The sequence below is a fragment of the Lepidochelys kempii genome, chromosome 13, assembly GCF_965140265.1.
Source record: "Lepidochelys kempii isolate rLepKem1 chromosome 13, rLepKem1.hap2, whole genome shotgun sequence".
Lineage (NCBI taxonomy): Eukaryota > Metazoa > Chordata > Testudines > Cheloniidae > Lepidochelys > Lepidochelys kempii.
In genome coordinates this window covers 1670-15469 of record NC_133268.1, presented here as the reverse complement: position 1 = coordinate 15469, position 13800 = coordinate 1670, and the positions used below count along the sequence as shown (strand labels likewise).

The window sequence follows — 13800 nt, the reverse complement described above, 5'->3', positions numbered from 1 at the left end:
TCTCTCTCTCTCACCCCTCCTCCCCCACCTCTTCTCCTGCTGGTGGCAACGTGGCTTTGGAATATGGTGTAGTAGTGCCGCCTGCTGTCCATTTCTGGGAACCCGACACTAATCCTCAAAACCCATAACTGACCCGTGCAGCGGGGCTCTTAACCTGCCCTCCCTTTCCCTGGCAGAAGGAGGAGTTATTGCCTGAAACCAAGGGCAGTTACAGAGTGCAAGCTCCTGCAAGAGCCCATGACACTGAAACCTTTGCCTCCTCCTTGCTACATGGCTCCTAGGAGATAGTCCTCTTCTACCTCCTACTGGTGCAAGTCAGCAGGGAGCAGAGCTTCCTCTTCAGGCATGCTGGGGAGGACCCAGTGCAAAGGTGAGACACCTTGCAGTTCTCTGGATTACTTCCTAGAGAGGAAAGGAGGCTGCAGACACCCGCCCACACCGACTCAGCGCCGGCCCACACCGACTCAGCGCCGGCGCCCACCTACTGCAGCCAAGATCACGTTGTGTGCCAGGCCAGGGAGACGCTCTGTGCAAGTGACAGTATGAACACCTCACAGGACGGTGCCGGGACAGAGGTAACGGCTTGGATGGAGGGGGTGGGAGTTGCCTCTGCTTTTCTGTAACAGGTGCACACACATTCAGCTGCATGCAGAGAAGGAAGCTGGACAGTCATTTATTTCTATGAAAAATCAGAACTCTTTTCAATAAAGAAATTTGCTGCCTGGATGCCCTGGCCCTTAATGCCCTGCAGAGCTGCACGGGGCCAGCAGTGCACATCTTTCCCTGAGTCTCCTGCCTGGATTGGTCCCCAATAACAAGTAGGGAGTATCCTCTCTTCACATTGTGTGCTGGGACTGGACAGGTTACTGGGTACAATGGCTGCCCCATGGGGGCAAGTCCCAGATTTTCTATACCACCATCATCTTCAGAGAAGGTAAGGGCTCTCAGTGACAAAGCTGTGGGGAAAGAGCCCCAAAGGGGCCCTTCTGCCTTCTCTCTTTGGAGCCAACACCAGAACAAGCTGGAGAAAGAGTCCACAGTGAGCCCTGATCCTCATCTCCTTGACCTGCAGCCTGTGGGCTCCCCTTGCTCTACAATCTGAGTTTCCCCGCCCCATCCCCCACACTACAGCCGGGGGGTTTCTCTTCCAATCCCTTTTAAGGGGAAGCGTATAGTGCTGCCTGTTTCACCCAAACAGGCTCCATGGATCTGGGCTGTGGGTACTGAGAAGTAGGTCCCTCACTAGCTCCAGCTCCATCCCTTTTCACGTGTCCGAACTCAAGGAGCTGGCACCCCAAGATTCTTGGACCTGTTTGCTGCTCATCTGTCAGTCGCGTCTGATGATCAGATGCAGCAGGGGCGCTGTGCTTAGGGCCCAGTTAGTGCTGTAGCTCGGTTCCAACTTCCTCCTCCTCCTCCTCCTCTTCAGCCTCACTGCGCCGCAGCAGCAGCTCCAGGTCAGGGCTGGAGCTGGTCCCTTTGTGTAGCTTTGACTCCTTTTCACCTAGACACAGACAGCCTGTTTAGTGACTAAACCGGTAGTGTTTTCCCACTGAAATGCACACAGCAGAGGCCTTAGTCCCGCCCCTCTCTACAGAGGCCTCAGGCCCACCCTGGGCTCATCATGGATGCACTAGTGCAGGCAGGGAGGGGCATGCCGTAGGCAGGAAAGGGCTCCTGCAGAGACCAGGGGCTTCACCAACATTACCTTTCGAACTGAATGCTTTGAAAGTGACGTGCAGGGAGATTCCCGATAGGCAGACAGCAAAGCCCACCCAGTTCAGGAGGTTCAGGTGGTCTCCCAGCAAGTGAGTGGCCAGCAGCAAGGTGCAGATTTCCTTGAAACAGAGAGAACATGACAGATGGTAGGGCAGGATATGGGTGAAGCCAAGGAGTGAGGAGGAGTGGCTGAACTGCGTACAAGACGCTCAAACAGCCCTGCCTGTGCTCCCTCCTCAGAGTGCCAACGTTGACCACATGGAAGGGTTTTAAAAAATAGATCCCAGAAAGATGAGAAAGGACACCAGTGCTCTGGGGGCTGCACCTGCCCCCACCTGCAAGGCTAGGACACAAGGGAATACAGCGTCTACCAGATCAGAGCATGGGCCATTGTGTTCAGCCTCCAAGGAAGGGGCAGGAAACTGTACAGAAGGGAACCTGGGACTGCCTGTGCCAGGGGAGTCACCCAAACCCCATTAATGAAGGCTAGCCCCATGCCCTAAAGTAGGAGTGTTTATCCCCACTAATGTAACTGTGGATCTTTTGCTCTTCATACGCATCCTGAACCTCACCAACCTCTGGACCTCACTGATACCTTCTGGCAGGAAAGCCTTTGGCCTCTGCCCTTCACTGATGGAGGCTGCTGTAGGATCCCTATGGGGGGTGGGCAGGGGGCATTGCAGGAGTCCAGTGCAGTTGAAGCAGCTAGAACTGCAGGGATAGGGAGGCAGGGGCGGCAGCCGCAGTGCAGGTGAGGTGTCAGAAATTGGTTTCCTAGGACCTCTGAGCAGGTTACGCTGCTCTGGAGCAGCCTGGACTGGGCCAGTCTGGGCAAACCTGCACTACCACATAAATCATAGCTCCATACCTTAAAAATGCCAGCAATGGAGAGAGTGAGGCTGGAGGTTCTGGAGACCAAGAGGAACTCAGAGAAGCCCAGGCCGAAAGCAAGAAATCCCCCTAAGGAGAGCTTCCCCACCACACTGAGCAACAGCCCTGCCTCATGGAAACGGAACAACTTCTCCGACGTAGATAGGGGCAACCCTGAAATCAAGAGAAGGGGAGCAGGGAAGGAAAGACTGACACAGGGGGATAATGGAGCACTTTCCCTACTGACCAGTAGGAAAGTGACTGCCATCCTCTGTACCTCTCTGCCCTATACCAGGAGAGGAGCTGTCGCTTGTACCCCCCCCCACCAGGAGGGGTGCTGACCCAGTACTCAACACTTCGCCAGCACAGGGGTTGCCTTAGCCCCTTGGGTTCCTGGGCCCGCAGGTCCCTACCATGACACATATTGCAACCACATGCAGCATCTTTGGGGACCCTCTTGTATATTATGCTTACAAAAGGAAAACCTCAAAACGTCATTATATAGAGATGGGCCAGACAGTATGAACTGCAGAGTATTCATAATCATTTGTATCAATCCCAGTGATCTATATTTGTGTGTTCCTGGTTTACTGTGGATGGATTTCCTCAAGAAGCTGGAACCACTAAGGGGTGACTAACGCAAATTCCCCAACAGTGGTGATGCAAAAAACCTAGTGTTTGGAAGCTTCTCCCTGAGGAGAGGGCCATTGAGCTGTGACAATTTGTTACAGGAGGCCAGAGCTCGAAGGCCCAAACCATACAAAGAAAGCACTGAACTGTCCCTAGGAGGTTCTGGTTCTTGACATGAAACCTGACATGAATATGTATATAACTCTCCTCACTGTATTTTCCACTGAATGCATCCGATGAAGTGAGCTGTAGCTCACGAAAGCTTATGCTCAAATAAACTGGTTAGTCTCTAAGGTGCCACAAGTAATCCTTTTCTTTCTGACATGAACTGGCAACCAGGAGAGCAAACCCAGCCAAGAGGCGTGAAAGACTGACACCTTTGACAGGCCTATGCTGGAGCTGGGGGGTGACCTCTGGTAAGCTTTTAGAATGCATGCAGGTTAGGTTTATTTTTGTGTGTGTTTTTTCTCTAATACTTTTGCCCTAAGAATAAAATGTATTTTGTTTTGTGAAGGCTGGCTGGCAATTGGCATAGCGAGATGCAGAGGAACTGCAAGCCCAAACCCTCGGTCTGTTGGGAGAGCAGCATGGGTCTCCACCTGAGAAGCCCTAAACCTAAAGTGGGTCCCCTCAAGGAAGACCAGGAAGGGGATCAGTAATGTTTCAGGTTTAGCTGCTTTAACACCTACCTAGTTTGCAAATTCAGGAAGTTGTTCCCTTGTCTATACAGTTCATCTCCATTGCAGCAAACTGCCTAGTGATCCCCCAGCAGCCCGCAGAAAGAGCCCCTCCTGTCACCAGCCAACTCACCCTCAAACACAGCAAAGAGAGGGAAGAGCCCCAGGAACATAAGAGGCTGCAGGTGGAACATGGTGTCAATAGGATTCTGAAGCCCTGTGGGAGGAGAGTTGGGGCAGACCTGTCAGCAAAATTTGGGTGAAGAGGCAGCCCATAAAGAAGCCTTTACTGACTCTGTTCCTAGGGCAAACACCCTATCCCATATCCCAATGCCAGCTTCTGCCTCCCGCCCCGGGGGCTGCCACACCCCCACATCCCCATTTCCTCCCCTGGCCCAGGGGCTGCCACCTCCCCGTTCCCTCTCCTTGCGCTAGGGATGCTACTACCCCTCCATGCCCTGCCTCCCAACGTACCCAACGTACCCAACTCAGCCTTCTGCATTAGCATCTGGGTGAGAGTCCAGCGAATGCCCCCAAGGAAGGAGGCACCCAGCACCAGCGCAAACCCCTCCATGTTGAACTGTGTGGACTCATACGTGAACATGAAGAGCCCCCCAGCAATGAGCAGAACCACCAGCACCAGCACCATCCTCTGAGCGAGAACAAACATAACATCATTATGGAGGCTTTCAAGAATCATAGAATATCAGGGTTGGAAGGGACCCCAGAAGGTCATCTAGTCCAACCCCCTGCTCGAAGCAGGACCAATTCCCAGTTAAATCATCCCAGCCAGGGCTTTGTCAAGCCTGACCTTAAAAACCTCTAAGGAAGGAGATTCTACCACCTCCCTAGGTAACGTATTCCAGTGTTTCACCATCCTCCTAGTGAAAAAGTTTTTCCTAATATCCAATCTAAACCTCCCCCACTGCAACTTGAGACCATTACTCCTCGTTCTGTCATCTGCTACCATTGAGAACAGTCTAGAGCCATCCTCTTTGGAACCCCCTTTCAGGTAGTTGAAAGCAGCTATCAAATCCCCCCTCATTCTTCTCTTCTGCAGACTAAACAATCCCAGCTCCCTCAGCCTCTCCTCATAAGTCATGTGTTCTAGACCCCTAATCATTTTTGTTGCCCTTCGCTGGACTCTCTCCAATTTTTCCACATCCTTCTTGTAGTGTGGGGCCCAAAACTGGACACAGTACTCCAGATGAGGCCTCACCAATGTCGAATAGAGGGGAACGATCACGTCCCTCGATCTGCTCGCTATGCCCCTACTTATACATCCCAAAATGCCATTGGCCTTCTTGGCAACAAGGGCACACTGCTGACTCATATCCAGCTTCTCATCCACTGTCACCCCTAGGTCCTTTTCCGCAGAACTGCTGCCTAGCCATTCGGCCCCTAGTCTGTAGCGGTGCATTTCATCTAGTCCAACCCCCTGCTCAAAGCAGGACCAATCCCCAATTTTTGCCCCAGATCCCTAAATGGCCCCCTCAAGGATTGAACTCCAACCCTGGATTTAGCAGGCCAATGCTCAAACCACTGGGCTATCCCTCCCCCCCAACAAGGCTGCATAAGGACAAGTTGCTCATCTCTTCCAGACCCATTAATCAGGCAGCTGCTTCCCCTCATGGTCCCCTTCCTCCCTCCCTCCATCTCAGAATCCAGGCCCTCACCTACACCCATCCCCACACCTTGAGCCATGACCAGCTGCCTCCCCAAGGAGCTCATAACACTAGAGCCCTTACCAGCTCCTCCAGTTTGAAGATCAGGGAGAAGAGCAGGATGAAGAGGATAGCAGAGGATTTTGTCATTGTGTAGCTGTAAAGGCCAAAACACAATCAATCATTCTCCAGCATCATGTGGCACTTCCCAACACAACACCTTGGGAAGCCAGACCACCCAGCCCCAAACCAATATCCATCTCCACAGGTCTGGAACCTGAAGATCGCCCCTATAAGGCCTGGAGCTCAGGCCTGGACCCGCTGCCTGGCTCTGCAAGAGCACTCACCAAACCCACTACTCATGTCTCCCATGGTGGATATGAGGCTGCTACTTACAGGGATACTGTGATGTACAGGAAGCTCCAATTGCTCAACCCAATGTCCAAGGCAGTCGACAATGCTAAAGAAACAAGAACCCCTCGGCATTAACCTCCTTTCACCAAATCAGAATGTGTTGCCAAGCATGCCCTGCTGCCCCAGACAACTCAATGTGCCTAGACAGAGTCTCCTAGGTCAACCTGATGAAAACATTAATGGGTCCTTGTATTTTTCTCTCAAGCCTATTCTTTGATTAGTGCACATCACTTTAATATCTGAGTGCTTCCCATGAGTAAGAGTTCTAACAATGATCTCTCCATTCCCTGTGTTTAAGAGCATTGAGGGTCCGCATTTTTTTAAACCTTTTCAGAATTTAGCAGGGTGAGAGTGAGGGGCTACTAAATGGAAGCTGGAGTGAAGGGAGGATTCTGCGTTTAGATCTGAATGCACCAATGTAGTGGTCAGTCTGATTTCATTTGGCAGGATAGTCTCTCATCTAGGTATGACTCCTGTGAAGGTCCTGGGCCCCATCCATGAACCTCCCTCTGTGGCCAACAATTTTATTGCTTCTGTGGAACACAGGAAAGAGGGAGGATGTGGTCACGTAAGGAGGGAGACGGTCTCTCAAGGAACCAGGGCAGGTTTCCTGCAGAGTTCTGTAAGTCACGACAGTGACCACGGACCAGACTCTGTTCAGAGAAGAGCCAGTGCAGAAAAGATCAAACCTGTGTTGCCAGAAACCTGTGCAGCTGAGTAGGAAAGGTGCTGTGTTCTGAACTAGCTGGACATTTATCAGGCCATATGCCTTTACTTCTATATATCGAAAATTGCAGCAGCTGAGCCTAAGCATTACGAATTTGTGCATCACGATGGCCAATAAATAAATAAAATAAATAAATAAATAAATAAATAAATACAAATAAAATTCCCACCCAAAAAACCCTCTTGACTAAAACTTGTTGACATAACTAGTGTAAATATTTCACTCATCTTAAAGGACTGGGAGTGACCCAGAAAAATAATTTCCACAAATAGTTTATGACTCTACAGTTTGTATATTAACATGCAAGTCCTTCAATAAAAACATAGGCATAACTTGGACAATGTACACTAATTGTCTCTATTACAGATGGCAAGTATGAAATTAAGATGAAAGATAAGGCCAATTAAGTGAATTTCCACATCTCTGTATCATGGTTAATGAAATACACTAACGGTCAGCATTGCAGAATATTGCTGTAAATTGTCTTAACTGGTCACTTCAAGTCTTTTTAATGTTAAGCTGTAGGTACGTGTTTGAAGGATATATCCAGGGTCCTGTCCATTCTGCAGCCACAGAATCTATTCCTTCCTGCTGAATCATAGAATATCAGGGTTGGAAGGGACCTCAGGAGGTCATCGAATCCAACCCCCTGCTCAAACCAGGACAAATCCCCAACTAAATCATCCCAGACAGGGCTTTGTCAAGCCTGACCTTAAAAACTTCTAAGGAAGGAGATTCCACCACCTCCCTAGGTAACGCATTCCAGTGTTTCACCATCCTCCTAGTGAAAAAGTTTCTCCTAATATCCAATCTAAACCTCCCCCACTGCAACTTGAGACCATTACTCCTTGTTCTGTCATCTGCTACAACTGAGAACAGTCTAGAGCCATCCTCTTTGGAACCCCCTTTCAGGTCGTTGAAAGCAGCTATCAAATCCCCCCTCATTCTTCTCTTCTGCAGACTAAACAATCTCAGTTCCCTCAGCCTCTCCTCACAAGTCATGTGTTCCAGTCCCCTAATCATTTTGGTTGCCCTTCGCTGGACTCTTTCCAATTTTTCCACATCCTTCTTGTAGTGTGGGGCCCAAAACTGGACACAAGTACTCCAGATGAGGCCTCACCAATGTCAAATAGAGGGGAATGATCACGTCCCTTGATCTGCTGGCAATGCCCCTACTTATACAGCCCAAAATGCCATTGACCTTCTCGGTAACAACAGCACACTGTTGACTCATATCCAGCTTCTCGTCCACTGTAACCCCTAGGTCCTTTTCTGTAGAACTGCTGCCTAGCCATTTGGTCCCTAGTCTGTAGCAGTGCATGGGATTCTTTCGTCCTAAGTGCAGGACTCTGCACTTGTCCTTGTTGAACCTCATCAGATTTCTTTTGGCCCAATCCTCTAATTTGTCTAGGGCCCTCTGTATCCCATCCCTACCCACCAGCATATCTACCACTCGTCCCAGTTTAGTGTCATCTGCAAACTTGCTGAGGGTGCAATCCACACCATCCTCCAGATCGTTAATGAAGAAATTGAACAAAACCGGCCCCAGGACCGACCCTTGGGGCACTCCACTTGATACCGGCTGCCAACTAGACATGGAGCCATTGATCACTACCCGTTGACCCCGACAATCTAGCCAGCTTTCTATCCACCTTATAGTCCATTCATCCAGCCCATACTTCTTTAACTTGCTAATAAGAATACTGTGGGAGACCGTGTCAAAAGCTTTGCAAAAGTCAAAGAACACCATGTCCACTGTTTTCCCCTCATCCACAGAGCCAGTTATCCTGTCATAGAAGGCAGTTAGATTAGTCAGGCATGGCTTGCCCTTGGTGAATCCATGCTGACTGTTCCTGATCACTTTCCTCTCCTCTAAGTGCTTCAGAATTGATTCCTTGAGGACCTGCTCCATGATTTTTCCAGGGAATGAGGTGAGGCTTGTGACGAAGTGGGACTGTTCTTAATGTTTCCTCTGAATAGTGTGGGGGTGCCTCAGTTCCCCCTAGGCAGTTCTTAAGTATCTAGGGGGTGGGGTAAGGGTGTATGATCATTGCAGAGCCCTAGAGGGCAGCTGTGTGCAGGGGTCTAGACACAGAGAATGGCCGACACCCTGTTTCTGGCAATGGATGGCCTGGGCCCTTCCCTCCTGTGAGGTGAGAGCTAAAGGGTTGGAGAACAAAGAAATCAGGTGACCTCCTGGCCAGGGAAAGGGGAAAGCCCAGAGGAAGGGGGGCTGGAGAGAGTTTCAGTTTGGGGCTGGCTGGGACATGGAGTGAAGTGCAGAAGTGGTTGTCTGGCTCACTGCCCTCCAAAATGGACCCAGCTGAGGGGTCCGGTTCTCTGCACCTACAAGCTCTGTTTTAGACCATGTTCCTGTCGTCTAATAAACCTTCTGATTTACTGGCTGGCTGAGAGTCACGTCTGACTGCGAAGTTGGGGGGCAGGACCCTCTGGCTTCCCCAGGAGCCCACCTGGGCGGACTGGCTGTGGGAAGCGCCCGGAGGTGCAGAGGATGCTGAATGCTCTGAGGTCAGACCCAGGAAGGTGGAAGCTGTGTGTCCTGAAGACAGGCTGCTCACAGAAAGGAAACTTCCCCAGAGTCCTGACTGGCTTCATGGGGAGCAGTTCCAGAGCATTGCCCAGGGACTCCATGACAAGGCTGAATCATGCTCCAGCATTTCAATTTTCATGAAATAATTCAATATAGCCCTCACAGCTATAGGAAAGTCTTGAAAACATGTTCTGACTGTAAACTTATTGCAGATATCCAGAAACAATTATTCTAACAGGCGTGAACTGGCACTTTAATTACAACAGATATTAGCTCCAAAACCTAATTGTGATAAATTAAACATCAGCTACATGAACTATTTAATTCCTGGTCATTATAGCAGAAGCCATTCAGTGAAGGTGCTTATCACACATCCCAAGCTGCTTCTCACATTTTACCAGGTGCCAACTGCCCTAAATGTCTCCTACCAAGCTACCACACCCACCAGGATTCCCTGGCAGTTTTTATGACTGAGTTTTTCAATTCAAAAGTCTGTAACATCAAAAACCAAAAGCATATTTATCGTCAAGATGAATATAAAGCATACTGTATGGATTGTACTAGTCGTCATCTACATAGTTAAAGCATGAAAACCTACATTTTAAAATTTGATTTAAATGATGCCATTCCAGAATGGATAGCCACACTCTTCTGCCACAGCACCCAGGTACCATGCCAGAAGCTGAGGCTCACTTGTAAAATACCGTTTGTTATTTTAGTTACTTCACCAATTTTATCTGTAAGTTAACAAAGATTTTTGTGTTGGGAAGAAAAGTAGAGGGCTCTCTCCTCTCCCCAATCCGTGGCAATGCCCTCCATTCTGTGGCTGTACATACTGTACCTGTTGGAGCCGCCCTTCTGAGATAGTCAGCCCAAGTCAGCACCACACGGGACCTCTTGGTGCAGCAATGCAACAGGGCCCTGGTCAGAGCGGAGAGCAGGAAAATAACCAGGAGGTGCAGCAGGGTCATAAAAAGAGGGAAATGGAAACTCTGCAAAAAGAAAAGGACTTGTGGCACCTTAGCGACTAACCAATTTATCTGAGCATGAGCTTTCGTGAGCTACAGCTCCCTTCATCGGATGCACGGAGTGGAGCCAGACACACACACACAGATCCTGTCACAAGACACAGAAGGCACTGCTAACTACCCTGTCACCTCCCACCAAGTCACCCAGCACCTGTTGCCACCCACCCTGCACAGGCCCCCCCATGCTCCTCATACACCCATCACCAACAGGCTTCTTGCACCCCCACGCGAATCAACTGTGCCCCAGTAGCGCCCCCACCGCGGCTGCTGGGCCCCCTCCCCGCCTCCCAGGGCGGCGCCCCCACCGCGGCTGCTGGGCCCCCTGCCCGCCAACCGGGGCCCCCTCCCCACCAAGGCTCCTGGGCCCCCTCCCCGCCAACCGCGGCCCCTTCCCCGCCAACCGCGGCTGCTGGGCCCCCTCCCCGCCAACCGGGGCCCCCTCCCCACCGCGGCTGCTGGGCCCCCTCCCCGCCTCCCAGGGCGGCGCCCCCACCGCGGCTGCTGGGCCCCCTCCCCGCCAACCGGGGCCCCCTCCCCACCGCGGCTGCTGGGCCCCCTCCCCGCCAACCGGGGCCCCCTCCCCGCCAACCGGGGCCCCCTCCCCACCGCGGCTGCTGGGCCCCCTCCCCACCAACCGGGGCCCCCTCCCCACCGCGGCTGCTGGGCCCCCTCCCCACCGCGGCTGCTGGGCCCCCTCCCCGCCTCCCAGGGCGGCGCCCCCACCGCGGCTGCTGGGCCCCCTCCCCGCCAACCGCGGCTGCTGGGCCCCCTCCCCGCCAACCGGGGCGGGGCGGGGCGGGGCGGCCGCCCGAGTTACCCTCATCAGCCACTGGTTGTAGAAGGTGATGCCGATGGAGAAGCAGTAATAGAGCAGCACCAGCCCCAGCGTCAGCGCCGCCTGCCCCAGCCCGGCCCCGCCCGGCCGCCGGCCCATGGCGCAGCGCGGGGCTCGGGCTCGGGCCCGGGCCCAGGCCCAGGCCCAGGCCCAGGCCCCGGCCCCGGCGCGCCCCCGAGCGGGACCCTGCGGCCCAGCGCCCGCAGAGGCAGCGGTGAGGGGCGCAGCCCGGGCCGCTGGAGCTCGAGCTCCACGTCCGCCCGCCCGCGCTCCCGCCCCTTCCCCCGGGCGGAAACGGGCCCGGCCCGGCCCGGCCCGGCCTGCCCCTTCCCCGGCCTCCTGCTGACGCGTCCCCGCGCTGAGCGTCAGGGAACCGGCCCCGGCCCCGACCCTCCCCTCTACGTTCCCCCAGCGGGCTGTACCGTGCTCGTACAGCCCGCCTCCCCTCCCCCTCCCCCTCCCCCTCCCCCTCCTCGCAGGGGGTGGACACAGCCCCCCCCTTCGCAGCCCGTGGTGCCCTCCCCTCCCCTCCCCTCTACTGTCCCCCCAGCGGGCTGTACCGTGCTCGTACAGCCCGCCTCGCCTCCCCTCCCCCTCCCCTCTACTGTCCCCCCAGCGGGCTGTACCGTGCTCGTACAGCCCGCCTCGCCTCCCCTCCCCCTCCCCTCTACTGTCCCCCCAGCGGGCTGTACCGTGCTCGTACAGCCCGCCTCGCCTCCCCTCCCCTCCCCTCTACTGTCCCCCCAGCGGGCTGTACCGTGCTCGTACAGCCCGCCTCGCCTCCCCTCCCCCTCCCCTCTACTGTCCCCCCAGCGGGCTGTACCGTGCTCGTACAGCCCGCCTCGCCTCCCCTCCCCCTCCCCTCTACTGTCCCCCCAGCGGGCTGTACCGTGCTCGTACAGCCCGCCTCCCCTCCCCCTCCCCCTCCTCGCAGGGGGTGGACACAGCCCCCCACTTCGCAGCCCGTGGTGCCCTCCCCTCCCCTCCCCTCTACTGTCCCCCCAGCGGGCTGTACCGTGCTCGTACAGCCCGCCTCGCCTCCCCTCCCCCTCCCCTCTACTGTCCCCACAGCAGGCTGTACCGTGCTCGTACAGCCCGCCTCCTCTCCCCCTCCCCCTCCTCGCAGGGGGTGGACACAGCCCCCCCTTCGCAGCCCGTGGTGCCCTCCCCTCCCCTCCCCTCCCCTCTACTGTCCCCCCAGCGGGCTGTACCGTGCTCGTACAGCCCGCCTCGCCTCCCCTCCCCCTCCCCTCTACTGTCCCCACAGCAGGCTGTACCGTGCTCGTACAGCCCGCCTCCTCTCCCCCTCCCCCTCCTCGCAGGGGGTGGACACAGCCCCCCCTTCGCAGCCCGTGGTGCCCTCCCCTCCCCTCCCCTCCCCTCTACTGTCCCCCCAGCGGGCTGTACCGTGCTCGTACAGCCCGCCTCGCCTCCCCTCCCCCTCCCCTCTACTGTCCCCACAGCGGGCTGTACCGTGCTCGTACAGCCCGCCTCCCCTCCCCCTCCCCGCAGGGGGTGGGCACAGCCCCCCCTTCGCAGCCCGTGGTGCCCGACCCTCCCCTCTACTGTCCCCGTTGCTTGGGGTGCTGTGCAGCCCCTCCCCGTCCCCCTCCCAGCGGGCGGTGGGTACAGCCCACCCTGAGCAGTCCGCCTTAGCGGGCGGTACTGTACAGCTCGCCTCTCCTTCCCCTTCCCCAGCTGGCCGTAGGTACAGCTCCTCCTCTCATTTCCCCTCAGCAAGCGCTACTGTACACCCCTTCCGCGGGCAATACCATAGAGCCCCCTCACCCCCTCCACGGCTGGTACCGTACAGCCCCACGTCCCCTTCCCTCTCAGTACAGTACAGCCCCCCTCTCCTTTCCCCTTGGGAGGTGGAACTGTACAGCCCTCTCCCAGCAGCTGTACCATAAAGCCCCCCCATCAGGCAGTACCCCATAGAGCCTACCTCCCCTTCCCCTCCCCTGTAGGGTACTGCCCACTGATCTCCTCCCCCGTGGGTGGTAGGTACAGCCTTCACCTTCACCCTGAGTGGGTGGGACCATACAGCCTCCCTGTCCTTCCCCTCAGCAAAGAGTACTGTCCACCCATCCCCCGCCCCGTGAGTGATACCATACAACCCAAACCCCCAGCAAGTGGTAGCATACAAGCCTCCCCCTCAGCAAGCGGTACTGTATAGCCCCCCAAACCCCATCAGGCGGAACCGCAGAGCCCGCCTCCCCTTTCCCCTCAGTGAGTGGTACCATCAGTCCCACCTCCTTTACTCTCGGCAAGCGGTACCGTACAGCCCCCCCTCTCACTGGGCAGTACCATACAGCCCCAACTTCCCTTCCCCTGTGGGCGGTATTATACATCCTGACTCCCACCCCCCCTCAAGGGGTGGTATCATACTGCTCCCCCACCTCCCTCCGCAGTGGGGGGCATCCTACAGCCATCTTTCCTTTCCCCTCGGCGAGTGGCACCATACACCCTCCTCCCAGCAGGCAGTACTGTACAGCCCCCCCTCTCAGCGGGTGGTACTGTATGGCCCCCTCCTCCTCAGCGGTACCGTAGGGCCTGCCTGCCTTGCCCCCTGAGCAGGCGGTACTGTACAGTCTGCCTCTCCTTCCCCCTCTGCAGCGGGCAGTACCCTACAGCTCTCCTCCCTTTCTCCCTGTCCAGTGAGCGGTAGGTATAGCCTCTCCCTTT

General features: G+C 55.3%; 1 protein-coding gene across 2 annotated transcripts; it reads right to left on the bottom strand.

Moving 5' to 3' along the window:
• Positions 1-657: 657 nt before the first annotated feature.
• SLC35H1 (solute carrier family 35 member H1) lies at positions 658-11489 on the bottom strand. 2 transcript variants are annotated; one of them, XM_073308650.1, is made up of 9 exons: positions 11098-11489; positions 10094-10244; positions 5957-6020; positions 5645-5717; positions 4380-4548; positions 4030-4113; positions 2588-2763; positions 1709-1838; positions 658-1504 (listed from the first exon to the last, which is right to left on the bottom strand). In XM_073308650.1, exons 1-9 carry the CDS (start codon positions 11212-11214, stop codon positions 1380-1382), a joined length of 1089 nt encoding a protein of 362 aa, XP_073164751.1. In that variant the 5' UTR covers positions 11215-11489; the 3' UTR covers positions 658-1379. The 2 variants fall into 2 exon arrangements, with proteins under 2 accessions (XP_073164751.1, XP_073164752.1); XM_073308651.1 differs by lacking the exons at positions 5957-6020; positions 11098-11489 and having other exon boundaries at positions 10094-10180.
• Between the last annotated feature and the right edge of the window lie 2311 nt (positions 11490-13800).